A 25,392-nucleotide genomic window follows, 5' to 3' on the forward strand; every position below is an offset into this window, starting at 1 on the left:
CAGCATGCGTCACAATTGAAGCGAGGCGCAATTGAAGAACTGGTGTGATGTGAGCTTCTTGTTTCAGCGCAGGAAACATTTGTAGTGTGCAATCTTGGACGAAGGCGTCGTTTGGATCGGTAAAATGCGGAGGTAGTGCAGCGAACTCGACACTGTTGTGACGAAGTCCGGCGACAACACGACCTAGATACTGGCCACCTGCGGCCTCGTATCGAAAGTATCTGCCTTGTACGCCGCCTAGCGACCAACCACACCTCAAGCAGACACTTTCAATCGATGGTCCACCTGTACTTCCACTGCTAGCAAACCTAGCCACTCCTTTCCTGATAGAATGTGTCCCGTACACCTTCTCGCCTGTGATTTCTTCAAGCATTTTACCAATTGTCTTGCAAAATCTGGACTTCTGGTTAGAGCTTGGAAACAACCTTCCAGGAGGTAGTGTCGGATTTGAACCTAAGTAAATCCCGAGCGCCAGCATCCAGCAGCATGAAGGCTCAAATCGATTAGCATAAACGTGCCGTGGATCTTTTGGTCCCGAACCTTCCTGGTTTGTATTGGTCTTGTGAAGAACGCAACCGACACTATCGTCGGCTCTGTGCAGGTGCGCGATATGGAGCTTTTACACATTTTTTTAGCGACACATCAAGTTCCATTGCGTTAGCAGGAATAAATGCGCAAAGCCATTGTCACTTAGGGTCAAAGTTCGCAGCGCCAATTGCATGTACAGAGAGAACGTGAGCGGTTCTTTGCCTGGTTTTCGTGAGCGTCCTTCTTGATCATCATCCGCCTCCACCCTCTTCAGTCCTCTAAAAAAAGGTTTTTAGGTCATCTAAGTACTCTGTAGGCAGGTCTATTCGTTTCTGACGATACACATCCTTTAGAGCACTTCTGTAGCCACTAAGCGTAGTTACCTTGATCTTGCTCTCGTTCATTTTATGCAATAGAAAAGCCTCAAAATGTTCAGGGAGAAACACATCGAGATTGAGACTTCCGTCAGCGCAGGAAAAAAATGTCTGGAGATTGCTGTGTCGCTTTGATCCATATAGTGATGGCATTGATGTAGATTCTATAGGCTTTTTTTTCATGTTCGGTGCTGTACAGGCGCTACGGACTTGGTCTCCATCAAGGTGACCACGTGCTGGCGTATCCATTGGAGTGCTACGAGCGGTGAGCTGGGTTGGGCGGGCAGTCATGGCGACCTACCTGCCTCGCTGGATGCCTGGTGAATATGATTGTGTGGGGAAGAGCGAGGTGGGTAGCTATCGACATTTACAGCACTTTTGGCCAATAGGATGAAGCTCTCCACCGTAACGCGAATGAGATACGCTTTCGCAAACAACGTCGTTGATAATCATCTAGGATTAGGCTTGGTGTAATTATTGGATGGTCAACTCACCATTATTTGAAATTGTAAGCTTTACAGGTTACGCTGGCTCACATTTTTCTATATTGGCGATAGTAAAATTGGAGAATGAGTTTTTAATACGTCCTACCCCTACATGGCCAAACCCGTCTATGTCGGTTATGGAAGGCGCCCATTGAAAAGCCACTTTGAAGATCTTGGCCTGTAGCCGTCGAGAGGACCTCAAAAGTGAAGAGGAAGCATGCCGCGACCACCACCAGAACTTGGAGGACTGTGTTAAAATGAACAGAATACTGTAGGTAACTCTCAACAATATATTACTCTTAACCTCTTATTCCTATGCCTACTACTCTAGGTCCGTGCTCGGTACCTGGAGGCAAAAGAGGAAGTGAGCTCGTCTTCGGACTGCGTCCTCGACAGCTCACTCCTCGGCCTCTTGTCGTCATCGCACTATGGATGGCAGGAAGCTCTCTGCACTATCCAGATCGCAGCTGGCGATCTGAACATTTTCCTCTCGTACTTGCTAATATAAACATTAACAACTTAACGAGGTTTTTATTTCATTATTAAATTACTCGACTGGCAGACAGGCGTTGCCTGCTGCCATTCTACGAGCGGGGCGCGCGCTGCGCGCCTCCTCATTCAACACTCCCACTAAGTACTAGGGGACGATTTCAGTTCGCGAACGCCTAGTTTCTCTCTTAGTTTCAGGAATTGTTTTGTGGGAAGAGCTTTAGTGAGAATATCCGCACCATGTCATCTCTGTTGTAGAGCAATAGGCTATCTTAAGGCGACCGAGTTCAACAAGGCCCCTCGTAAACAGATAGCGGATCTCAATGTGCTTATTTGCTTTGTGATTTCCAGGGTTTTTCACAATGCTGATGGCAGCGTTGCTGTCACACCACACCTGCACTGGTACCTTTTGAGGAAATCCCATTTCTCCCAGCAAATGCCACAACCACTCACTTTCCTTGGCTCCCTCACTTAGTGCGATAAGTTCAGCTTCAGCAGTCGAGAGTGACACGCCTCCCTGTTTGCTACTGCACCATGACACACTCGCTCCGGCCATTTGGATCACATACCCAGTTACGGATTTACGTTCTTTTGATTGACACGCGAAGCTCGCGTCAGTGTACACTTCGTAAGTCACGTCTCTCATTTTTCCATCGAGAAACAGACCGTACGTTGACGTCCCTTTCAAGTATTTGAGTACTCGCCTAGCTGCATCCCAATGCGTGCGGTTGTAGCAAGATAGAAATTTGCTTAATTCTCTAACCGCGTTGGCGATGTCCGGGCGTGTGCCACGGACCAAATATTGGAGTGAGCCAACAATACCTCTGAAGTCAAAGGGCTGCGCAGCAATTTGCTCTGCGCTTAGTTTTGTCTCGGGCTCGAGTACGAGGCCAGGCACTTGTGGTGTCATTACTGGCGCGCATTCGCCCAGTTTGTACTTTGTAATCAGCTCTGCAATGTATTTGCGCTGTGAGATCATCATCACACGCTGATTTCTATTGCGGTGCACCTCCATCTTGAGGATATAGTGAATGTCGCCCAGATCTTTCATTTTGAACCGGTTTGACAATTCGGCTTTCAGCCTGTTAATGAGTCGCATATCTCGCGACATGATCGTCAGATCATCGACATATACCACGACTATGATCCATTTTTCTCCCACGTTTTGCACGTAGATGCAAAACTCTTTGTGGCAGCGTGCAAAACCCATCGACGTCAAAAAGGTATGTAAAACTCGATACCAGATGCGTGGGGCTTGCTTCAGGCCATAGATGCTCTTTTGAAGTTCACAGACCAAATGCTCATGGCCTCGCTTCGCAAATCCGTGAGGTTGCCTCATATAGATCTTTTGCTCTCCGTCCATCGTGCCGTTCAGAAACGCCGTATGGACATCCATCTGATGGATATGACAGTCCAATATCGTTCCAATCGCCAGCACTAGGCGCAGTGACTCGAATCGTGCCACTGGTGCGTATACCTCGTCAGTCTACCCCAAACTCCTGGTGGTTGCCTTGTGCTACGAGGCGTGCTTTGAACCGCTCGACAGTCCCGTCAGCGTTATACTTTACAACTAGTACCCAATGACATGGCAAAGCCTTACGCCCAGGTGGCAGTCGTACGAGTCTCCACGTCTCATTCTCGATCAAGGAGTTGTACTCAAGTTCCAGAGCCTGTTTCCACTGCTCTCTATAAGGGCCACTCAACGCGTCTTTGAGCGATCGTGGTGTAGGCACTCTGTGCTCTAGAATGTCTTGCGCAACGTTGTGCTCTAACATTGCCTGGAAGCACTGATAGTCCGAGTATCTCTTCGGTTTCTTCGCCTCTCGACGTGAGCGGGGCTCGCGCCTTGGTGGCGTATCCACGAGTCCCGTACGTCGGCGCTTCTTAGCTCCCACTGCTGGGTTACTGGCCTGCGCAGGTTCTTCAGCTCCCACTGCACCAGTAGACCCTTCCACAGGTTCTTCAGCTCCCACTGCTCCCGTAGACTCGGTTGCAAGTGCATCGGCTCCCTCTGCTGCGGGTAACTCTCGCGCGGCAGATTCAATTGTGAGGGCCTCATCAGTCTGCCCGAACGCTCGCTGGACCATGGTGGCTACATTGGTCGTATCGAATAACACGTCTCGTGATTGGATGTGCTTGTTGTTGTACATGTCCCAGAGTCGATAACCCTTCGTTTCCTCCGACATTCCGAGGAACCGGCACTTTACGGCACGAGCAGACAGCTTCTTGTCCTTTCTTAGGACGGCAGGGATATGCGCAAAGCACACAGAGCCCCACACGGGTAGCTTGCTCACGTTGGGAGGTCTCCCATACACCATCTCATACGGTGTCTTATTTCCCAACCGCGCCATAGGTGTGCGATTTTGCACATACGTCACGTACATAAGCGCCTCTGGCCACCACTTGTGTGCCATATCAGCGTCTTTCAATGCGCAGCGAACTCTGTCCAGTTTGCTCTGATGATCTCGCTCTGCAGCACCATTCTCTTCAGGGCTGTAGGCATTCGATGTCTGAAATACAATTCCTTTGCTTTTACAAAAGCTTTTAATGGCTGCATTCACAAACTCAGTTCCTCCATCGGACCTGATCCGACGAATCGTGAACTTTCCCTCACGCTCCAGCTGCAAAAGTAGCTCCTCTACTTTCTCAAATACTTCTTTCTTATTGCGCAGGACATAAGTCCAACGCCATGACGTGTTGTCGTCAATGATGCTCAGACAGTATTTAATTTTCCCGCAGCTGCCATACACCCCAATTGTTTTCATGGGGCCGTTTGTGTCCATGTGAATGGTGCTAATCGGCTGTTCGTCTCTCGAACCCCTCGCATTCCGGTAGGGCATCCTCCGTTTCTTCATCTCTCCACACGTTGTGCAGAAGAACGGAATTTTTCTTAGACCTGACGCGGGTAATTTTGGCATTCCAGCCGCTAACTTTGCGCTTAGCATCGCAATAACTGCCTCTTTATTGAGGTGGCCTAGTTTGACATGCCACTCTTGCAGTGTGCGCTCAAACCTTTTATTATTAAGGTGAGCTAGCGGCTTACAGGGCCCTTGCTTCACTGCGTTACACAGCAGTGGTCTTTCTTGAAGCGTTTTATTTTGCATATAATACGCCCCGTTGATAGCTTTCGCAACAAAAACTAATTCGTTTTTGAAAAGTACAAATTTGTACTCGCCAGTTAAGGATCCCAAAATTTGGTACCCACCGCGCCTGAGCCAGAACTCGCTCAGAATGTTCGAGGTAGCGTCCGGTACTAAGGCAATATTTTCGAACAGAAAAGGTCTAATTCCTCGTGGACCATGCAAATACAACTTTATTGTACCAATATGTGTATTTGAATGCTTAGAGCCCTGTGCAAATGTAAACATGTACTGGGTGTTGGGCTCCTTCCGAACAAACCGCGCTGTCTCGCTGGTTAGGCCATGCCCGCACCCTGAGTCAAGTACCCAAGAATTTGTGGTTAGCTACATTTCATCATCTAACAGAAATGGATACAAACTTCGCACCTTTTTCTCGAGCTCAGTCAGCATACCGGCGAAGGACTTCGTCGTCTCAGCAATCTCTTGATTGCTGTCCTTGCCTGGCTGCTCTTCCATGTCCACGTCGCCGTCCGGTTCCTTACCCGCGGCTAGAGCCTTGCCCGTGGCGTCAGCATTCACTGCGTTGACGACGGTATCCATTGGCTCGTCTTCGTCGCTGAAGGGCAGCGTACCCTTTCCCGGGGTCACGGGCACCTCGAAGTTGCTCGGAGGCGGGCTCGTGTACCCATCAGCTGTCGCTGGTGACGCGCCGTGTTCAGCGTTGCACGCGTCCACCGCCACGGCTTTAGCCAGGCACTCATCCAGTGGGACTTCACGTCTCACCTTGGCCTTGGCCCTTCCCTTGCCGTTGCCCCTCATCTTGGGCGTTGGCTCGTGGACTTCCTTGCGAGCCTGGCGGCTTGGCCTTGACCAGATGTTCCGGCGGTGCACGCCAGCTGCCCTGTCATGTGCACGCTTGGGGCAGTTGATCATCTTGTGTGGCCCAACATTGTTCATTTTGTTGTGCTCACCACCACAGTAGTGGCACTTCATTGCACCAATGTTGTAGTGCAAATCGCGCACCGGCCCGTCTACGGCCTTGCGCTTGCCAAGCACAGGCCCCTTCGGATTTGAAGGAGCCGCGTTGACATGGTTGACCGCCTTTCCGCTGGCCAGAGCCCAGATCTCGCTCTTGCTCTTGGTGCTGAAGATTGCATTGAGCTTGTCGCTCACCTTCTCGAGCGTAAACCCATCCTGGGTCAGCTCAACCGATGAGCCCCACATGTGCCTCGGAAGCACTCCGACCACCATCACCAGCATAAGCTGGGAGGTCAACATGTGGCTGTGCAGAGCCTCGTGCGCGTTCACGTTGACTTGACTACGCACACTGTTGAGATCTTGAAAGAGCTGTCCCACGCTCTTGAAGTCGGTGTTCACCATCTCCATGAACTCGAACCCCCGACGACGCCTGCCGCGTTGCTCAGGCTGTACTGTTTTTCAACGAGCCGCCAAATTACATGGACGGGCTCGTCCATGCGCTTGGTCGCGATTCCCTTGAAATCGCCCGGCAGCGTCTCGCACAGCAGCCGCTTGATGTACGACGACTGCTGACTCAGCAGCGTCTCGTGCAAATCGTGCTGCCATGCCGCGTCTTTATCCTCTGCAGGAGGACGCGGCGGCATTACCGGCTGGCTCTCGAGCAAATCCTCGAACCGAGTCAGCGGCTTTGCACGCTTGTGCTGCACCTCCTCCAGCGCGCGTTGCTCGCTTAACGCTTTGAGGTGGATGACCAGCTTGCTCTTCCATGATGCGAAGTGCAGAGGCTTTCCGCTGAACCGCAGCGAGCCGACCGAACTCTTGTCAACTTGGGGCTTGCTCATGTTACTTGAAATGTTAAAATGAACAGAATACTGTAGGTAACTCCCAACAATATATTACTCTTAACCTCTTATTCCTATGCCTACTACTCTAGGTCCGTGCTCGGTACCTGGAGGCAAAAGAGGAAGTGAGCTCGTCTTCGGACTGCGTCCTCGACAGCTCACTCCTCGGCCTCTTGTCGTCATCGCACTATGGATGGCAGGAAGCTCTCTGCACTATCCAGATCGCAGCTGGCGATCTGAACATTTTCCTCTCGTACTTGCTAATATAGCATTAACAACTTAACGAGGTTTTTATTTCATTATTAAATTACTCGACTGGCAGACAGGCGTTGCCTGCTGCCATTCTACGAGCGGGGCGCGCGCTGCGCGCCTCCTCATTCAACAGACTGCATGGGGCCTCTGGGGGTTCGAGGGATAGACAGAAGTTTTTAGAGTAATCGGCAGTCTACTGGAAGGTGGCCATTCGATGCGCGTTCGGCCCGAGGAGGACATTAATCGCGCTCAGTGAGAAAACTTGCCAGCAACGCATTTATCACTGAGCAATGAGAACATAAGGGATAGGAACTTGAATTGGATGAGTCCACGAAACTTGGTATTTTGAAAAATACCTACTAAAATTGTATTGGCAGTGAGGTACGGGAAAATAAATAGCTGCATGTTTTCAAGCATGCGTCAGACTGACGCCGTCAGAACGACTTGATTTACAGCTGGAATAAGCAGAGAAAGTAATTTTTACGGTGTAGCGGAAACTTAGTATTGGTACTAGTGTAATAAAAAAATCATACGAAGTTATCGGTGATGCTCTAAACTGTTGGTCGGGCAAGCGATATGTCTACCGAACATCTGTGAAAACAAGAACGGATTGCATTTGCGGATTACGCCAAGAGGTTCAGGATCTTCAGATCTAAGCAATCTGATGACAAGCGAGAGAGTTTGATCTACGGTATGTACGGAATTCCCGTAACGGAAAGCATTCACGGCGTCCCCATCTTGCAGTAAAGGAAACAAAAAACACGGGTACATGTTCGATTGTCGTATTCAAATGTAAAATCGAAAAAAGTCTTCCCGCAAACTGCATTTTTGTCGGCTAAATGCAATTGAGTAAAGGCATTCGAGTACAGGTGAAATTTAACCTGCAAAGACACCCTACAAAACCAAACAAAACCGCGTCGCTCGAAGCGTGTCACCGACAGCCTTGTGCTGCTACATGTACATGGTCCATTTAGAATTACCTTCGCGCTCGCTTTGTTAGTCTACATCAATTTGCCGTTTTCAAAACAAAAGTAGCAATCAACACAAAATATTAATTCGATGTACCCAAATGAACCTTAATGTAAAAAGAACAAGAAAGCCTACGACTCTCAACCTTACTGGATGCCCAAGAAAATCGCCACCAGCACAGCTACCCCATTCACAAAAATGGCAAGTGGAACCACACTTGCAGCCGAAGTTGACGACGACGTCGCAGATGATGCCGACGCCGACGTGGATGCTGCGGAAATGTCGTTGGCAGTTGAAGCAGCCGTAGACCGCGACGAAGTCCCCACTGCAGTCGAAGCAGCCGTGGACTCGTCGCCAACGATCGCCGACGATGCAGCAGACCCTGCATTTGCAGACGACACAGAATTAGACCCTGCCACATCTAGACCAATTGTAGTTGGCGCTGACGTTGTCGGCGCAGTAGTCCCCGGTGCAGTTGTAGCTGGCGCGTCTGTCAACGTACCAGTTGTCGACGATGGAGCTGTCGTGCTGGGAGTTGTTGTAGTCGGCGTTGTAGTCGGCGTGCTGATATTCCCACTATTGCTCGCCGTGGCACTCGGTGCTGTCGAAGTCGACGGGGCGACCGTCCCACCAACACACGTCATTGCCAGCTTGTCCTCCGTGCTTGCATTGTTGCACTCCTGCTCGCCGGGACAAACGTCCGACGAGAAGTTCTCCACACACAGCATCCAGCAGGTAGTTCCGCCGTTCGTCGAGTCTTCACAGTCGCAGTACTTCTCGCACAGCGCGGCGTCACTGGTCGAGTCGTGGTTGCACGTGATTTGGCACGAGTACGTGAGATCCGAAGCCTTGGCCGTGCTTTTCAGCGAGCAGATCTTGAGCGAGCAGCTGTTGTCGGACGCGGCCAAACGCCGCTGCGGGGGGCACGCCACAGCGCCAAAAGCCTGGTGGTCTTCTCCTTCCTGCTGCATAAGGTACCGAGTGGTCTGGTTCGCGTACTGGCCGAAGGTTAGGCCAGTGTTATCCATAACCTGGTGCGACTCGAGCAAAATCATCTTGCCGAACCACGACCGCAGCAACTTGTTGCCTTGCTCGTCCCCATTAACTACACTAACAGTGCGTGGATAGCGCATGCCGTGCACCACCGAGTGGAGAGGTGGGGAGGTTTTAATCCAGTCGTCGATACCAGAACCGAGCATCAAAATGAGCTCGTCCGGGTTAAGTACTGGGCGCACGATCTCCCCATTTGCCAGCTGGATGAACAGTCCCGCGTCTTGGCCCTGAGTTGCCTTGAGCTGCAACTCGCCAGTCGGCAACACCTCGAAATACTCCGGTGCCGTCATGGCGATCATGAGTCCATTGTCCGTGTGCAACTCCAGCGACAGATCGGCAACGTTAATCTCCGCGTCTGAGACGTACCCATTTCCTAATTTGCGCGCGGCCTCGTAGGCGTGGAAATGGTCCAAATGGACCGATTCCTCTAACAGCTTCCTGGCCGTCATGGCAACTGCGCCCTGCTCCGCCACCACGCGGAACTTTTGGGTCGCGTCCAGCGCCGTGCCCACATTTGCCACGGCCAGCTCCACCGCGGCGCTGAACGCGGCGTGGACTTCCACGTACTCGGGGCAAATGGCCAGGATTTGGGCACTTTGGTCCAGAGTTTCACTTAACCGGTGGCCGGACTCGAGGCTCACGGTGTAGCGGTTGGTGCCGTCTCGCAGCTGCCGGTGGAGCAGGAACTCGGCGCCCTGGCGCTGGGCTTGGACGGCGCAGTCCGCGGCCGTGCGGAGGTACTCTTTCCTCAGGTTAGAGAAATTGGGTACGTTTTGCAGCGCAACGATCCCATTTTCCTGGAGTCTCGCCAGCAAGTCGAAGTTGTGCGCGTTGTCCGCCGCGCTCGAGAGCTGCGTGAAGTCCACGGGAGGCACACGGAAGTCGCGCGGCTGCAGGCCCGCAGCCAACGGTGTCAGTAGCAGCAGCAGGGTCAGGCAGCGCAGCATAGGAGGCAACTGGGTCTAGTCCGGTTTAGAGAAAATGGGGACGTCGGCGGAGACGTGGGGGGCAGGCGGCGAATTGCAGACTGCCTTAACCCGCAATTTGCGGCGTTGTTGAGACTAACCGTATGGTGGCTTTTGTATAAGCTGTATCGCCTGAAAACCACATGGTTGGCTGATCAAACTAATTCGAGGCAGGTTGAAGCGGCGGGTATCAAGTGTTAAGCACCTTCCACTGGAAGGAGAACGGGTGGCCAGCGAGCCCATTCCATCCTCAGTAATGGACACCTGAGTGGCATTGACACTTGCAGTCGAGAAAATGAGAAGCGAACGACACTTTTTTGGGTGCACAACAGAAGCATGTTGGCTTCACTCATGAAAGAGACAGCTTCAACTACAACCTGCGCGAATATATTAACCTGCTGGTCTTTTACTGCTCAATGACAACGCCCATTTGGATCTTGCACGTACCCACCAGAAGATCGGCAGTCGGTCAGTCTGAGTTATTCGTCCCTCGGGGACCTTGATGCTGTGTTTATCGCTCGCGTCGAGTTTAGATGCAGAGCTCCAGGTATGTGCGGTTGTACGAGTTGACGCCGTCGTCCTCCAGCATCGGGTACGCGGGCGTCAGGCCGTCCTGCGCGTACATGTACAGCGAGTTGTAGATCTTCCAGTACACCTCGCGCACGCGACGCGCCGGGTGGAACAGACCCTGCAGCACGTACTGCAGCACCACGTGCGGACCCAGTGCCACACGGCAGCCTTCCACGGCTTCGAACACGGCGTTGATCACGTGCGGAGACGTTTCGAAAATGTTGGGCCACACAAAGTTCAGCAAGTGCAGCAGCGCATCCTCACAGCCCAAGCCGACCACTCCCAGCGCCAAGTGCTTCACCGTTGTGCAGGCCGTCTGACGATGCACCAAATCTCGGTCCATGAGTGCGTCCTGTAGCAGCGGCGCCACTGCATAGATGTAGTCCTTGCCCATTTCGCCAATGTACTCGAACATGAACGAGAACGCCTTCAGAACACCGTTCTGCACGTTCAATTCGGGAACGCGGTATTCGTTCATCAACGCCGGAACGACCGTGAACGGAGAACACGTTTCGGCAACGATAGCAATGGCTACAGTCGTACACACACGGTTCTGTCGCTCTTGCACCTTCAGGTTGTTCAACAATGTGTGCAGCACGTCCTGGGGACCGATAGCCTTGGCAATGTATCCGAACGTATTCACAGCAGCACGGCGAATACCCTTCTTGTGCGCCTTGAGCATATCCAGCAGCTCGAAACAGATTCGCATCCACTCACGGGCCGATACCAGGTCCGCACCACGATCGGCAATACGTCCTACAAGGTCTACAGACAAACAGTATCGTTAGACGACATCACATTCGGCAACAATACAGAAAACCTTCAAGAAAACACGGTACCTATGCCATTTTCTTGAACTTTCTCGTGGCGGTTTTTGAGGATAGGAGTTAGTCGTGGAAGGAGATCCTTGATCGGCGGGGTCATCTTGCTCATGCCAATCACATTTACAATGGCTTTCAGTGCACCAAGAATGCTACCCAGCACCTCAGGGTACTCTTCTCCGAGATATTCGTACAGAACAACGCCCATATGTCCCATTAGCGGCTCCTGATCGCACGTCTTCATAACCACCGCAATCCGATTGATCAGGTCAGCTGCCTGCATGCGCACCTTAGCCGGCTTGTTGTTTAGTCGCCACTTAATAGTACCACAAATTTGAGGCAAGTAATTCTTCGCACGAATTCCCAGGGCGTTCACCACAATACCGAAACCATTCAACATCACAAACGTGTCGTCTGACGTTTGTTCCTGGAAAGCATATAGGATACCGTCAATGAGCTTTTCCTCGAGATCGGTTCCAATATCTGTGGCACCCAAGTTTGAGATGACCTTCTGGATTGCCTCCATGACCATACGACGGTACGGCTCGCTCTCATCCTTCAGATCATCAACCACCCGCGAGATAATTTCGCTTGCTCCAACGTTGTTGGCAAGCTCCACCGTTGTCTCCACTAGTTGACGGTAGTTTCGTCTGTCCAATGCCATGCGACGAACCCAAAAGTGCCGGAAGAATTCAGGCAAGATCTTTTCCTTCACATATGAAGCCTCGACGCCGTCGGTAGACACACACTGCTTTACCACCTTCAATACGATTTTCTTCATTTCTTCGTCAGGCGACTGGAATTCACGAATTAAGATCTCCATCACCTCGACCGTGTAATAATTCGCATACTGTGCATCCATAAGAGGAATGATGAAGCCAATAGCCTTCAGAAATGCTGCCAGACCCTTGCCGTGATGCTTGCGGGTACCGCGCCACAGTGGACGCAGGACAGAGTCAAATGACTCAATACCATACGGGTGTGCAGCTTCGGCAAGAGCAGCAAGAGCGAGCGCTGTGATAGTGCGCACCTTTTGCTCGTCTTCGAGGCCATGCTCAATAATCTCCACAAGATGCTTTAAGTGCGGTAGCACCGCGCACCCCATTAGGATTGCGACCTGCTGCACGATTTTGATACCTGTGTGGCGTGCTTGCCATGACTTTCGTGACTGACAAACGGCCTTCAAGAAAGGCAGAAGTGCCGGGATACCCAGAGCTGAAGCAACGACCGCAAACGCACGGGCCGTTGTGTTACGGACGTATTCATCATCAATATCGATATCAGGTCGCATGGTGGAAATCATGGTTGCAAGACCAGCAGCCTTGGCCAAGTTCGAAATTATCTCGCGGCCTTCCACACGAGCGTAGTAGTCTTCGTCAATCAGCAGTGGCTCGATAACAACCAGGATTTTGTGCACGTATGGTCGAACCAGATCATCTAGCTTGTAAAGCACACGGTCGATCACCTTCACCAGTAAGTGCCTCTCCTGGTCCTCGAGCGTGGGCGCCATGAGTAATGGCAAGATCTGGTTAAACAATGCGCCGGCACCAAATTCGCGCGCCTTATCTGTGAGTTGTCGCAGCGCCGTCTTTCGCTGCGGCGGAGTGCCATTCTTAATCTTCAGCAACAAACGCATAATCTTGCGCTCCTTGGCAGCCTCCGGGTCCAAGTCTTCCTCGTTCACCTCGTCCATCAGTTTGCCAAAGTACTGGTAGTCCTCCGGCTTAATAAACGGCATGGAACTACCATCGCCACCCGACGGAGTGCCAACAGGCACACCGTAGTCTTCACGCGCCGGCGTGGCCTGCATCGCGAATCCCGGCGTTTGTCCCATCGGCGTCGGAGTAGCGAGCAGCTTCCGCGAAGGGGTGCGAATCGGCACATACGACGCTGGCGGGTCGAGAATCTTGTATCCCGCAGCGGGGAACAGCGCGTCGAGTTCCTCATCCGTCAAGGGGCGGTTGCGCTCCTCAATCTCGCGCTCCCATCGCATGCGCTGCGCCAGCTCGGGCGTCAGCGCTCCGCTCATGATATCGGGCGTCATCTGCACGTTCTTGCCTGGAGTCGCCATTCCACTCGGGCCGGACACGGGGGTCTCATCCCAGCGCGAGCGCTTGCCCGTGCCTGCGGGCGTCGCGCCGCCCAAATTCACCGGCGTGGCGTCCCATTTGGACGCTCCGCTGCTGGCCACGGGCGTTTCGTCCCACCTGTTCTTCCTGCCGGGCGTGGCGGCCACACTGGAGCCCGCCACGGGGGTGGCGTCCCACCTGGACGACGTCCTGGTGGGCGTGGCGGCCACACTGGAGCTCGCGGCGGAGCTGTCGGAGGCCGTGTCCCACTCCGACTGGCTCTCGCCGTCCGTCTTCTCGGCGGCGGGGGGCGCCTCCTGGTCCCAGCGCATGCGCTTGCGCTTCCGCTTGGGCGTGGCGTCGGGCGCCTCCTGCTCCTTCTCCTGCGTGTGCTCTTGCTGCTGCTGCTCCTCGCGCTTCTGCTGGATCTTGCGCACCACCTCGGCGCGCTCCTGCGCCAGCTGCTGCGTCTGCATGATCTCCTTGTAGCTGCGCGCGGGCGTGCGCTCGCCGAAGGCGTCGCCGCGCTCGGGCGACAGCACGCGCTCGAAGCGCCGCTTGCGGTAGGCGTTCTCTCGGTCGGCGATGCGCGTGTTCACGAGGCCCGAGCCGTTGGCCTCGCGCGCCTCGGCGAACGGGTCGTGGCCGTCGTCGATGAGCCCCTCGGAGCGAGAGTGATGGTCACTCGGCGGCTGGCGCTGCTTCTGCTTCTGCTGCTGCGGCTGCTCGTCGTCGCCCTCCTCCGTCACCGTGGCGCTGTAGCCGGCGAAGCGGTCGCCGCCGCCGCCGTAGATGTCCTGGTCGAACTGCCCCGTGGAGGCGAGCCCCACGCCCTGCTTGTCCTCCTTCTCGGCCATGCAGATCGATCGCCTTGCTCGCCCTTGGTCTTGCTTGGTGTCGGCTGCTGGCGAGGAGACGGAAATAACCTTGACGGTAAAACCTTATTTTGGTGTGTGTCACATTGAAGAAGTCCGGGTAAGTACGAATGGGTGCGCGTGTGCTTCAACTTGTTGCCGAACTTCGACCACGACGCGAACGGCAACAACAACGCTTTTGAGCTGCACTAACAGAAAGCACAGCCGCCGCGCATAGTGTATATCGTGCTAAACGCGCCATGAACTTGATGTGCCTTGCTGCTCGCGCAAGTATAATACGTCGCGGAGAGGCAGCGGGGGGTCGACGAGGCGTACGTAGACTACGACACGTGGCTCAAAGTTGTGGGCAATTTTGCTGGCGGTACGGGCTGCTGTGCGACGAGTGCCGCAGCTGACGACATCGCTCGTCACATTTGCTTGCTGCAGCGCGTGCTGTCCATGAATCAGCAGATGATTGACAAACGCTCTGCGCGCTACAATAGCCTCCTGCTTTTACTGGTAGCTGTGATGCTTTCAGCTGCTAACCACCGGATGGCGCCTTCCGCACCGTTCTCGCCGAACTCTCCCGAGAATGGCGCCCTGCGTTTCCGCGGAAACACACACCCCAAGCAGAGAAACGAGGTGGTGTTTGGTGTCGAGCTGCAGTCCGATTTGCGGCCTGATTCGGGAATGTGACAAAGATCACACGCCCCGCTTAAAACGGGCACTTCCACTTCAACGGCCGGCCCAACCGCTTCCTCACTTGCGAAAAAGATCAAGGCGGGCAGGAAGCGCATACCTACATAAGTTACGAATATACATCCACGCGCAGCCATGGCCGACACGATGCCGCTGCCCCGCCAGGCCGCCGCGCCGCGCAAGCAGCGCTACGCGCTGGAGATCCCGGAGCAGCAGTCTCTCCCGCAGCGCGCAGCGCCTGCCGCCGCCAAGCCCGAGAGAGAGAGCTCCGGCCTGCAGGAGACGCTCTCGTGGCTGGAGAAGCAGCGCCAGTTCGTGCAGGCGCAGGACGGCAACCAGCGCCGCAAGCGCTCGTCCACCTTCGTGCGCTCGGTGCTGCGGCTGCTGAGCGGGCCCAAGGACCAGAGCAGTAGCAGCAGCAGCAGCAGCAACAATAACGAGGCAGCAGGAGACGACGAAGACAGCGCGGCGCCCAGGCTGCCTGTTCCCTGGGGCCAGGACGTGCTCAAGGCCGACTGGTCCGAGCTGGGCTTCCGCCTGCTGGACCAGCCCATCATGCAAGACATGGCGCGCGTGCGCTGCTTCATCGCCAAGGAGGAGCTGCTCAGCGCCTCGCCGCAGGGCATCATCGCGCTGGCCAAGTGGCTGCAGCGCTTCGACAACCACGTGCGCCACGTGGTGACGCTCAAGGAGTACCTGCTGGAGGAGCGCACGCTCATCGCGGGCGTCGGCCACAAGGTCACGACGCTCTACGACGCGTACGACGAGGCCCTGGCGGTGGCGCTCGAGAAGGTGCACGACGAGCCGCGCGACCTGAGCGAGGCCGTGCTCAAGATGTTCGACGAGCTGGAGAAGATCCTGCGGGGCGAAGTCACGGCCGTGAAGCACCTGATCACGCAGACGCTGACCGAGCAGGAGGAGTACGAGGCGCTCAGCACGCTCTTCAACCAGCTCACCAGCGACGAGGAGTGCGGCGTGATCGTGGCCCACCTGCTCGGCTGGATGCGCAACAACATGAGCGAGAAGGACGTGCGCGTGTTCCTCGCGCTGCTCAACCCGGACGTGCAGGACAAGGTCGCCGGCGAGTGGATGCGTCTGTACGCGTCGTATTTGCACCTGCTGGACGAGTTTTCCATCAACTACGACAGCTCGCTCTCGTACTTCACATGAGCAGCGCTTTGGTGACCTGCGATGCGGCTACGATGGCGCCATGACGAGGACGAAAGTGGACGCCGTGCGGACTCGCAATGAGCCTATTTGCACGGCTTGTCTACTGCAATCGCCGTCGTGCTCCAGTGGAGTGTGCGACTGGCGAGAGGTGCATTAGAGGAGTGAGATCAGGTCGTCTGGCGGTCGGCGCAGACCGCGAGCTTTTGCAGCATAAGTATGATATCCCTTGCGTAGTTCACGAAGCCCAACATATTATAATCTCAAAGTGCCCGACAACTTGCACTTGTTTGCACTGCAGCAGCGCAGTGGAGCGGCGTGAGAGAGAAGAAGAGAGCGAAACCACTTTGAGTAATGAAGAACACTTGTATTATTGCGCCCAGAGGTGTTGCAAGCCGTTACCTGAGAGCGTGCAGCGAAATGCTCGACCTTGGGCCGCACTATCTAACCTAGTCGAAGCACGATGACTTGCGGATGGGGTCGATCCAGTAGCGCGCGTACGACACGCGGGAGTACACCATGGGAAGGCTCTTGCCACGGCCGCACACTTCGCCGTCGCGCCAGTTACGCCAGCTCACCACGCCCACCACCACGTCGTCGGCATCGTCGTCGGAGTACTCGATGAAGGCCGGGCCACCGGAGTCGCCGTCGCAGTAGCCCTTGCTGATCTGGCCAGCCACGCAGATCATGGAGTCGTCCACGGAGATCCCTCCGTCCGCCGCGCACTCCTCGTTGGTGATGAGGGTCGAGTCCACGCGCTGCAGCTCGTGGCCCGCCAGGGCCGTGGTGCCCTCCGACAGGCGGCCAGTTCCCACGGTTGTCACCGTTGCGCCGGCCTTGAAGTCCGAGTCGTCCGCCTTGGCCAGCTTCGCGGGCGTGATCGTCGACGGGACCTCCAGCTCCAGGATGGCGAAGTCGTTGGAGAACTTGAGCGACTCGGTGAAGTTGGGGTGATTCATCACCGCCACGACCTTGATCTGCTCGCCGTCCTGGGTGCCGTTGTTGTAGTGCGAGCCGACCGAGACCCAGCGGATGTCGTAGGCGATGCAGTGCGAGGCCGTAAGCACGTGGGTGGGACTGATGAGCGTGCCGCCGCAGAAGTTTTTGCCCTCAGCCGTGTTACGCATACCGGCGTAGTAGGTCTTCCTGCCCTTGGGCACGGTGGAGCCGCCCAGGATGAGCTTGCGCTCGACCACGTCGCTGGAGGCGTCCGTGGTGACGGCCAGAGCGGCGAACGCAGCAACGATAGCAGCGATGAACTTCATCTCGACGACTGGTTCGGTAGCGGTCTACGAAATCCAAAGTGATGTTCAGGCGCTGCAATGCAAGCCATCTGATGCCGCGCTTGGGACGCTTTGCCGCTGCAGCGACAAGCCCGCTTGGGGCAGCAGACAGGTTCATTGAGATCTGCTAGTATTTTGCAGGTCGAAAGTTCACGACAAATTTAATCCTCGGCATGTTGGTGCCAACGCTTCGATGCAGACGCCGCTGAGCAACTACCTCAGACACACTCGAGTGGCTAGATTTTACTATTATACTGTAGCTATGCCAAGGCTTGGCGCATTCGGTGGCGCAGGAGAAACATTCCCAAGTCAATGCCAGCTTGTAAGCTAACGTGAAAATGTGCGAACTTAGCAGAAGGCCCTTTTATCGGCGAGGTACATTTTCAACAGGAGCAATCTGTTTGGGGTGCTTGAATTCGCGTGACGTGCAGCAATGCGGTTCCGTCCAAGTCCGAGTCCCTGGGGACAAGTTGTGCAATGACGGCGGCCTGTTGATGCTGTAGACACACTTGCAAACGAGATCGTTGTCAACGCGCTACACGGCCAGCCATCGTTTCCAATGTTGGAGACCGAAAGCTATCCATACTACATACTTTACTAGATATCTCTTCGTACTGTACATGCAGTTTGTTAGTCGCAGTCGACCAGATTTGAGACGAAGTATGTACGACGACCTCAGTGACTGCCAAATGACAGAGATGTCGGCCACCAACCAGGTGACCTCGGCGGTGGAGGTGGAGCCCACCGTGGAGGTCTTGCTGACACCGTCTCGGTAGGCGCAGGAGCCGGAGTGTCAGCTGGGTGACAAGAAAATACAAATGCAACCAGTTTGCTGCTTGGTTCACCCACTTTGGCTCACAACCTCCGCTGTCGCTTCAACACCGCGGAAGCTTTGCTCGGATTTGGCAGATCCCGTTTTGGTGTCCGCACAGCTATGAACGGTACATTCGGAGCAACCGAACTTTGCTCCAAACTGCGAAATTTCACCAAAATGCTTGAAGTTTCAGCACTTCCTTGAGCTCGAAGAAGAAAACTGGTGAACTTGTCCACTGCCCATGAAAACGTTTGCAGCGTGCTGCACCCGTCAGATATCGAAGTAAATCCTGCCAAACACGGCACTACTGGACATGGTCGTTCTTCCCGAGCTTGGCAAACTTTGCTGACGTGCAATCCAAAATATGACAAAGGGTTTCGGTGCGAACTTAGCGAGGTGATGGTAGTCAAGCTCCAAGCCTGAGAATTGTGCTCCATCTGGGTGACATTGCACAGCTTGCCCGTGGTGCAGATGCTGCAATGCACCGTCCCCAGCCATTTGAGCTTTTGCTGCGTTCCCGTCGTTGCCGGTTTGCTGCGTCAAAATGAAGTTCACGTCTGCGATAGGTGCCGCGTTCGTTGCGCTGGCCTCGTGCTCGGTCAACGCTCAATCCAGCCTCGACAGTGACCTCGTCACCGTCACGGCCACGGAGATCCAGGCTGGCAAGTCGTACGTCGCTGGCATCCGCTCCACTGCGGACGGCGCCAACTTCTGCGCGGGTGCGCTCATCAGCGCCTCGCACGTGCTGACCACGGCGGACTGCATCCCGAATAACATCCGCTGGGTGTCTCTGGCCTCCACCTCGTACTCCGGCGTGGCCGATGGCGAGCAGATCAAGGTCGTGGCCTACATGCCGCACCCGAACAACACAGGCTACAGCAACAACTTCGTGGTGCTCGAGCTGGAGACGGAGACGACGCTGAAGCCCGTCATCATGGACCCGGCCAAGTCGATCGTCAGGGCCGGCATGGTGGGCGGCCGTCTCGGCTGGAACGACACGCTGGCGGAGGCCGTGCAGTCCAAGTACATGCACAGCGTGGAGGTGCAGCTGGTGAGCCAGAAGCAGTGCGCGACCGAACTCACGGTGGACGAGACCATGCTGTGCTCGCGCGGCGTGTCGGCCACCAAGTCGTGCATGGGTGACCAGGGCGGCGCCGTCATCGTCACGAAGAAGAACCGCGACGTGCTCGTGGGGCTGGTGAGCGGCAACGACGGCTGCGGCCAGCAAGGCGGCATGAGCGTCTTCGCGCGCGTGGCCAGCGTCCGCCCCTGGATCAACTCCATCATCAAGGGCGTCTGCGTCGCCTAACCACTAGTGATAGTCACTGGCTCGGTCGTATGCACCGAGCCACCAATAATGAATCAGTTTGCCTTTCAAGTATAAAACTACATGTACCGGCGTCCTTCATCTTCTTCTTGGTCGTTGACCATGATCAATCGCCGACCTTGATGACGTCCGGAGCTGTTGCTGTATCGCGAGGATACACTGGGATCAGGTCACGCCCCAAACCTCGTCCACAGTCTTCTATCACAACGTTTCACTTGATTTCGCTATACATAATTACATGTATCCAAATTATAGTCCGGAATAGTCCAATAACGCTCGATTATGGTCACACTTCAGCATCGTCATCGCCGCCCCTGAGCATGGAGGCGGACGACGCTTCTTCGCGGCCTACGGGCATGATCCCGGACATCCTGCTGGACGGAGACCGCCTCAACATGCTGCTGGACATCGTGTGCGCCGACTACATCACGGCGTGCTACGCCAGCCGCGAGAACGGCAAGCGCGTGGTGCTCAAGGCGCTGGAGAAGCTCTACATCAGCGTGCACGCCGGTGCGCCCGCGTCTGGCGCCGACACGCGCACGCTGCGGCCCGCGCAGGACCCGCAGTTCCAAGAGCGTGCGCGACGCTTCTACGACGAGCTCATGGCCGAGTTCCGCGCCCGCAAACGCGCTGCAGAGGCCGCCGCGGACGCCGGCACACCGTCCTCGACGACCAGGGGCCTGGACGACAGCACCGTGCGCGAGGTCATGAAGCCCCGGCTGCTGCAGATAGTGGAGGAGATGTGTCGCGAGCGCGACCGCCAGCTCGTGTTCGCTCAGGGTGCAGCAGGTGCTGGAACTTCTGCTGCTGCTACTTCTTCTTCGACTCGAGCTGCTGCTGCTCCAGTGTCAACAGCTGATGCAGGGGATGTTGGTCAGGAGGAGGTGCTGCCCCCCACTGCCGGGGAGATCAGGATGGAAGGCTGGCTGCGCAAGAAGGGCCAGCATGTGAACTTGTGGAGAGAGAGGTACTTCATGATCCGCTCCACGCCCAACGGCACGCACTTCTTGTGCTACTTCAGGAAGAAGGGGGACAAGGAGCCGCGCGGGTGGTATGTGTTGGGTCCCGGCACGACTGTGGACGAGGTGAGGGAGTCGCCCAGCAAGATTGAGACCAAGAAGCTCTTTACGTTCCGCATTCGCCACTTGAACCACGCCACGAACGACGACGTTGAGGAGAGCGGCGTTGGGATGGAGATGACCCCCGGCACGACGCCGTCGCGTCTTGGCAGCGAGTTTCAGTCGTCTTCCCCGCTAGACTCGACGATGCTCTCGCACGACACGGAGTTTGATGCAAGATCGAGCGTGAAGCGGGCGTCGTCGCGCAAGTTCCGGAACCGCGCGGCAGCGGCTGCAGCTGCTGCCACGGCAGCTACGGCTGTGGTGTTGACCGGCGGTTTGGCTGGAGTTGGTATTGGTGTCATGGGTATGAGTATGAGCGCGGCAGCCGCTGCAAGCGCTGGTGCGGCAGGAGCTATGATGGCCCAGAGCCGCAGCAAGGGGCCCATCGCACTGGCTGCTGAGTCTCTCGAGACTGCTGTTTGGTGGCGCAATAGCATTCTTGAGTGCATCGCGCAAGCGGAGGAGCAGTGGAAGCGCTACCTCAACTGGTACATGGATCACGACCCCGACATGGAAGAAGCTTCTCTTACCCCGTTACCGGAAAGTAAGCTGCACACTACGACAGCGTCGGCGAGCGCCGTTCCGAGAGGACGGTCATATTCGCAGCAGTCCCTGGGGAAATCAAATTCGAACGGAGCTCTTCATTCAGGAAACCGGCAGCGCTCAGGTTCATTCGGATCAATGCCGCGGTCCATTGCGAAAAGCTTCCGTACGTCGGCTACGTTCTCGCAGGAGACATCTTGGAAGCTATACGAATTCTCGAACAAATTACGCGTGGATACTGAGCGTGTGAATCACCATAACAGTCTCCGGACGTCTGCACCGCCTCCTGCGCTGCGGACAAGTCTCAAGGTGAACGCATCTCCACGGAAAGTATTCGAGATGCTAATGAAAGTTGACAGCCCGTTCTACGTTTCCAACCACGTTATCGACGAAGCGCGCGTACTGGAAGAGCACACGGAAGATCACAGCGACGTTGTCTACTGGAAGCTGTTCCCGACATTTTTGTGGCCAGTATCTGTGAGCGCTCGCGAGCTGTGCATGCTACGCTACTGGCGTATGGAGCCGGATGGCTCGTATTTTATTTGTTTCCAGTCGACAACACACTCGGATTGCCCGCGCAACTCTGGGGTTGTCCGTGCAAACATCATGGGCGGCGGATTTATCATCTCGCCACGCGTTCAAGAGGATCAGGACAACCACTTTGAGGAGTGCTGGGTGACCTTGACAATTCAGATGAACCCGAACGGTTGGATTGACTCGAGGCTGGCGCGATCGTGGTATTACGTTCATGCTTACGGCGTATTTTTCCTCGAAATGATCACGGCAATCACAGCCTCTAACGGGCTGCAAACCTTACGCCCAGTGACTGCGACCTCAGATCGTCGACGGGCAACTCTCGGTGGGAAATCACCTGTTCCAAGCCAGCAGATTGTCACGGAAAAGAAGTTCCCGATGTTTGAGAGGTATCGCACTGACCTCACAGTTCTCCATGGTTTGCCAACTAAGTTTTGGAGTGAACCGAGCGCTGCAGGGTTCATGGTCCGGGGCCCACAATATTTATCGTCCAAGACGAAGGTTCCGTCGGCTCGTCAGGCTTGTCGTCTCGTGAACGTGGAGCTGTACAAGTCAAGCGAAGCAATCGAGCACATCGGCGTATCCTCTTTTGTGGGTGACGGTTTTGATGCAGCCAACGGGCCTAACCCAGCGGTGGAAGACCGGCCATTCATCTTCATCATCAACTTCATGTTGCCCGGCCCACCACACCATTCGCTCGTGCTGTACTTCACGCCTGAGGACCCCTCGGAGCTGAAGAAGAATTCCGTGTTTGCCGACCTCTGTCACGAGGTGCTACGAGGCTCCAACGACGATTTCCGCACGCAGCGCATCAAGCTGATCCCGCGCGTGGTGCAAGGTACGTGGCCGATTCGCGAGGGCGTCGGCACCACGCCGGCCATCCTCGGCACCAAGATCTATCAGAAGTATTACCAGGGCAAGAACTACCTGGAGGCGGACTACGACATCGGCAGCAGTACAGTCGCCACGGGCGTCCTGAACCTGTTGCTGGGCTACGCTCGCGACCTCATCATCGACTTGGCGTTCGTGATCGAGGCTCAAAGCGTCATGGAGTTGCCTGAGCGTGTTCTGGGCACGGTGCGTCTGGACTGCATTGACCTCCGCCACGCCGTGCCGTATACCAAGAAAATGGGCATGGACAAGAAGAAGTAAGGCGAGGTAGATTGAAAGCAATGGCAAGTGGAGGAGCTTGGTAACCTGCAGAGCACCCTGCTCCCCATCTTGACCAGCAAATACCAGTATCCCATTGGTTGTTTTACCTGATCCCCTCTCGGAGTGTCAAACATGACAGCAATCGACGCCGCTCCTCCTGCCCTCTGGGCCTTCCTGTATCCCTGGTGCCAAGTCCTGCGTGGCAAGCTGCACCTGGAAGGCCGGACGGCTGAAAACTCAGCGCGGTGGGAATACCATTGGGTGGCGGTGCGACTGCCGCATGCGCCGGAAAAAGCGAATGCAAGAGCGCTACGTCGCATTCGGGAAGCGCTGGATTTGCTCGCCCGTGTTGCAGTGGTGGACAATGCGGCGTGGAGAGCTCTTCTGGTGCAGCAGTGTCGAGTTCCAAGGGATGAAGATGACCAGCCGCTTGACTGCGAATTGCGCCCGCGGTTCCGCTTCGTGTTCAATGAAAAATTTGTGGAGCCTGGAGCGTTGTCGCCCGCAGCGGTGTGCAAGGAGTTTTTCGTGACAGCAGGCGCCCAATGTGAGAGTGATGACTATTTGCAAGCTAGACGGGAGTTGGCGGAGGTGGAAGCATCGCTGGGTCTGAAGACCCGACGTGTTGTCGGCGTTGAGACGTGGATTCCATTTGAACTGCAGTTTGAGCTTCTGACATTGCCTAACGATACACTGGAGACGCATCTACGCGACTTGAACGCAATGCTGGGGATTCTCCAAGCTCAACTACGACGTGACAATGTTACTGGAGGCTTGCTGCCTTTCGAGGTGGAGTCAATTCGTCTCGATGTTGGAGGAGTGAACATATCCTGGTCGCTGACCCAACGTCTCACGAGTTTGTTGAGCTCAGGACTACCGTTTTCGTTGTTTGCATTCTCCTTGAAAAAGGCAGCGGGAGATAACTATGAAGAAATGCAAGAGTGCGTTGGGCGCTTCTTGCGTACGGTGGTGTGTGGCCAAGAACGAAGAGGAGATCATTGCTATGATGCCAAGCAAGGAGGCGTTGATACACTCTCCGTTGGATGCCATGACTGTGATGAGTGGCAATTTGCTGCTCTGTGCTCCGCGATCAGCTCCGCTTCCGTGACGAAGCATCTTCGGTTGTATGGTGTGTTCCGCATGTCCGACACTGCTGAGGTGAGAAGATGGAAATGGCAGTGGCTGACGTACGCGCTGTTCAGGACATCGACAAATTCGTCGGTGCAAAGAGCTCTTATCACGGCGGCTCAACTAACACGTGAGGATACGTTAGCTATCGCTGTTACGGTACACTCAAACTCCCCGCCAGCCACCGTATCGACAGAGGTCGTACCCGAGGAAAGCCTGTTAAGTCTTGGTGACTGGAGACGCGATACCTCGGGGTATTTTCTGGAAGGCTCGGAGCTCACACTTCTCGATCCAGCACGAGAAATTGAAGACAGATCGTCATCGATGTTGCTAGAAGCAGACTCGTGGCTCCACATTGTGAACGACGACAGCGATCACTTCGACGTGGTCTTACCAGGATTCGGGACCGCTCGTATCAACCAGCACTGTGCGACACAAGTCGAGCAACTTCCAGCCACCGCGCCACCCTGTGGCTTGAAGGCCTTGACGCTCGCTCTCGGTCTCCACGCCAGTGACGACGGCGGTGAAGTGCTGGCAGATTTCCTGCAGCTCATCGGCACCCCGCTGCAGTCTCTCGCTCTGTACGCAGTGGGTTCGTACCGGATCAGCATGGCGTCCATCGGCCAGGCGTGTCCGCAGCTGACCGACCTCTTCCTCGAGGGCGTCGAGCTCGCGAGCGCAGGCGACTTCTGCCTCGACGTCGAGCGCTCTGGATGCAGACTTAAGTGCCTGGGACTCGTGAACGCCTTCAGCACCAAGGACCAGGTCACGCGACTGGCGCAGGCCATCGCATCGCCCAGCAGCCACATCGCCCAGCACCTAACGGAGCTCGGAGTATCCGGCTCGGAGACGTCGTGCAGCCTCGACGAGGCGAACGTCCAGGCCCTGTTGGCCATGCTGCAGAACAACCGCAGACTCTCGTTCCTCAGTCTCGGCATGAGTCCGGAGCTGCAGAGTCTGCACGAGGAGGACTTCAGACGACACCATGGAGAGCCGTTACCGGTCGTGAAGGACAAGTTGTCCACCGTCCACAAACTGGCCTTCCTCAGCGCCGTGCGCGGGCGACAGCAAGAGACACTAATCGAGCTGGACGACGCCGTGCTGACCCATATTTTGGGCCTCGCCGCCACGTGCGCCACGCGCGCCGTGACGATCCACTACGACGACTGACCCAAAACGCAATAAAGCTGCTGCCACATATGTATACCGTGTGTATAGTATACATCCACATGTTCGAGGCCCAATTGCCTTTGCCACGTGGAGCATGGGCGCACAATGTGGCAATACCCTTTCGC

General features: G+C 55.4%; 7 protein-coding genes across 8 annotated transcripts; 4 read left to right on the forward strand and 3 right to left on the reverse strand.

The window, feature by feature from the left end:
• Positions 1-8,143: 8,143 nt before the first annotated feature.
• On the reverse strand, positions 8,144-9,997 carry IUM83_17376 (uncharacterized protein; the record flags this gene model as incomplete). Its single annotated transcript, XM_067942328.1, has 2 exons — positions 8,144-8,379; positions 8,500-9,997. The coding sequence occupies 2 exons, from the start codon at positions 9,995-9,997 to the stop codon at positions 8,144-8,146; spliced, it is 1,734 nt and encodes a 577-aa protein (XP_067782484.1).
• A 547-nt stretch (positions 9,998-10,544) lies between these two features.
• IUM83_17377 (Splicing factor 3B subunit 1) lies at positions 10,545-14,332 on the reverse strand (the record flags this gene model as incomplete). The annotated part of the gene is made up of 2 exons (XM_067942329.1): positions 10,545-11,350; positions 11,425-14,332. 2 exons carry the CDS (start codon positions 14,330-14,332, stop codon positions 10,545-10,547), a joined length of 3,714 nt encoding a protein of 1,237 aa, XP_067782485.1.
• An 831-nt stretch (positions 14,333-15,163) lies between these two features.
• Positions 15,164-16,198, forward strand: IUM83_17378 (uncharacterized protein; the record flags this gene model as incomplete). Its single annotated transcript, XM_067942330.1, has 1 exon — positions 15,164-16,198. One exon carries the CDS (start codon positions 15,164-15,166, stop codon positions 16,196-16,198), a length of 1,035 nt encoding a protein of 344 aa, XP_067782481.1.
• A 446-nt stretch (positions 16,199-16,644) lies between these two features.
• On the reverse strand, positions 16,645-17,460 carry IUM83_17379 (serine protease trypsin-like protein; the record flags this gene model as incomplete). The annotated part of the gene is made up of 1 exon (XM_067942331.1): positions 16,645-17,460. The coding sequence occupies one exon, from the start codon at positions 17,458-17,460 to the stop codon at positions 16,645-16,647; it is 816 nt and encodes a 271-aa protein (XP_067782499.1).
• Positions 17,461-18,836: 1,376 nt separating this feature from the next.
• Positions 18,837-19,601, forward strand: IUM83_17380 (Serine protease; the record flags this gene model as incomplete). The annotated part of the gene is made up of 1 exon (XM_067942332.1): positions 18,837-19,601. One exon carries the CDS (start codon positions 18,837-18,839, stop codon positions 19,599-19,601), a length of 765 nt encoding a protein of 254 aa, XP_067782524.1.
• Positions 19,602-19,933: 332 nt separating this feature from the next.
• IUM83_17381 (Phosphoinositol transporter) lies at positions 19,934-22,969 on the forward strand (the record flags this gene model as incomplete). Of its 2 annotated transcripts, XM_067942334.1 has the most annotated exons (2): positions 19,940-20,314; positions 20,498-22,969. In XM_067942334.1, 2 exons carry the CDS (start codon positions 19,940-19,942, stop codon positions 22,967-22,969), a joined length of 2,847 nt encoding a protein of 948 aa, XP_067782523.1. The 2 variants fall into 2 exon arrangements, with proteins under 2 accessions (XP_067782522.1, XP_067782523.1); XM_067942333.1 differs by having other exon boundaries at positions 19,934-22,969.
• Positions 22,970-24,421: 1,452 nt separating this feature from the next.
• Positions 24,422-25,267, forward strand: IUM83_17382 (uncharacterized protein; the record flags this gene model as incomplete). The annotated part of the gene is made up of 1 exon (XM_067942335.1): positions 24,422-25,267. The coding sequence occupies one exon, from the start codon at positions 24,422-24,424 to the stop codon at positions 25,265-25,267; it is 846 nt and encodes a 281-aa protein (XP_067782526.1).
• Between the last annotated feature and the right edge of the window lie 125 nt (positions 25,268-25,392).

The sequence above is a fragment of the Phytophthora cinnamomi genome (assembly GCF_018691715.1).
Source record: "Phytophthora cinnamomi strain GKB4 chromosome Unknown Contig106, whole genome shotgun sequence".
Taxonomy (NCBI): Eukaryota; Oomycota; class Peronosporomycetes; order Peronosporales; family Peronosporaceae; genus Phytophthora; species Phytophthora cinnamomi.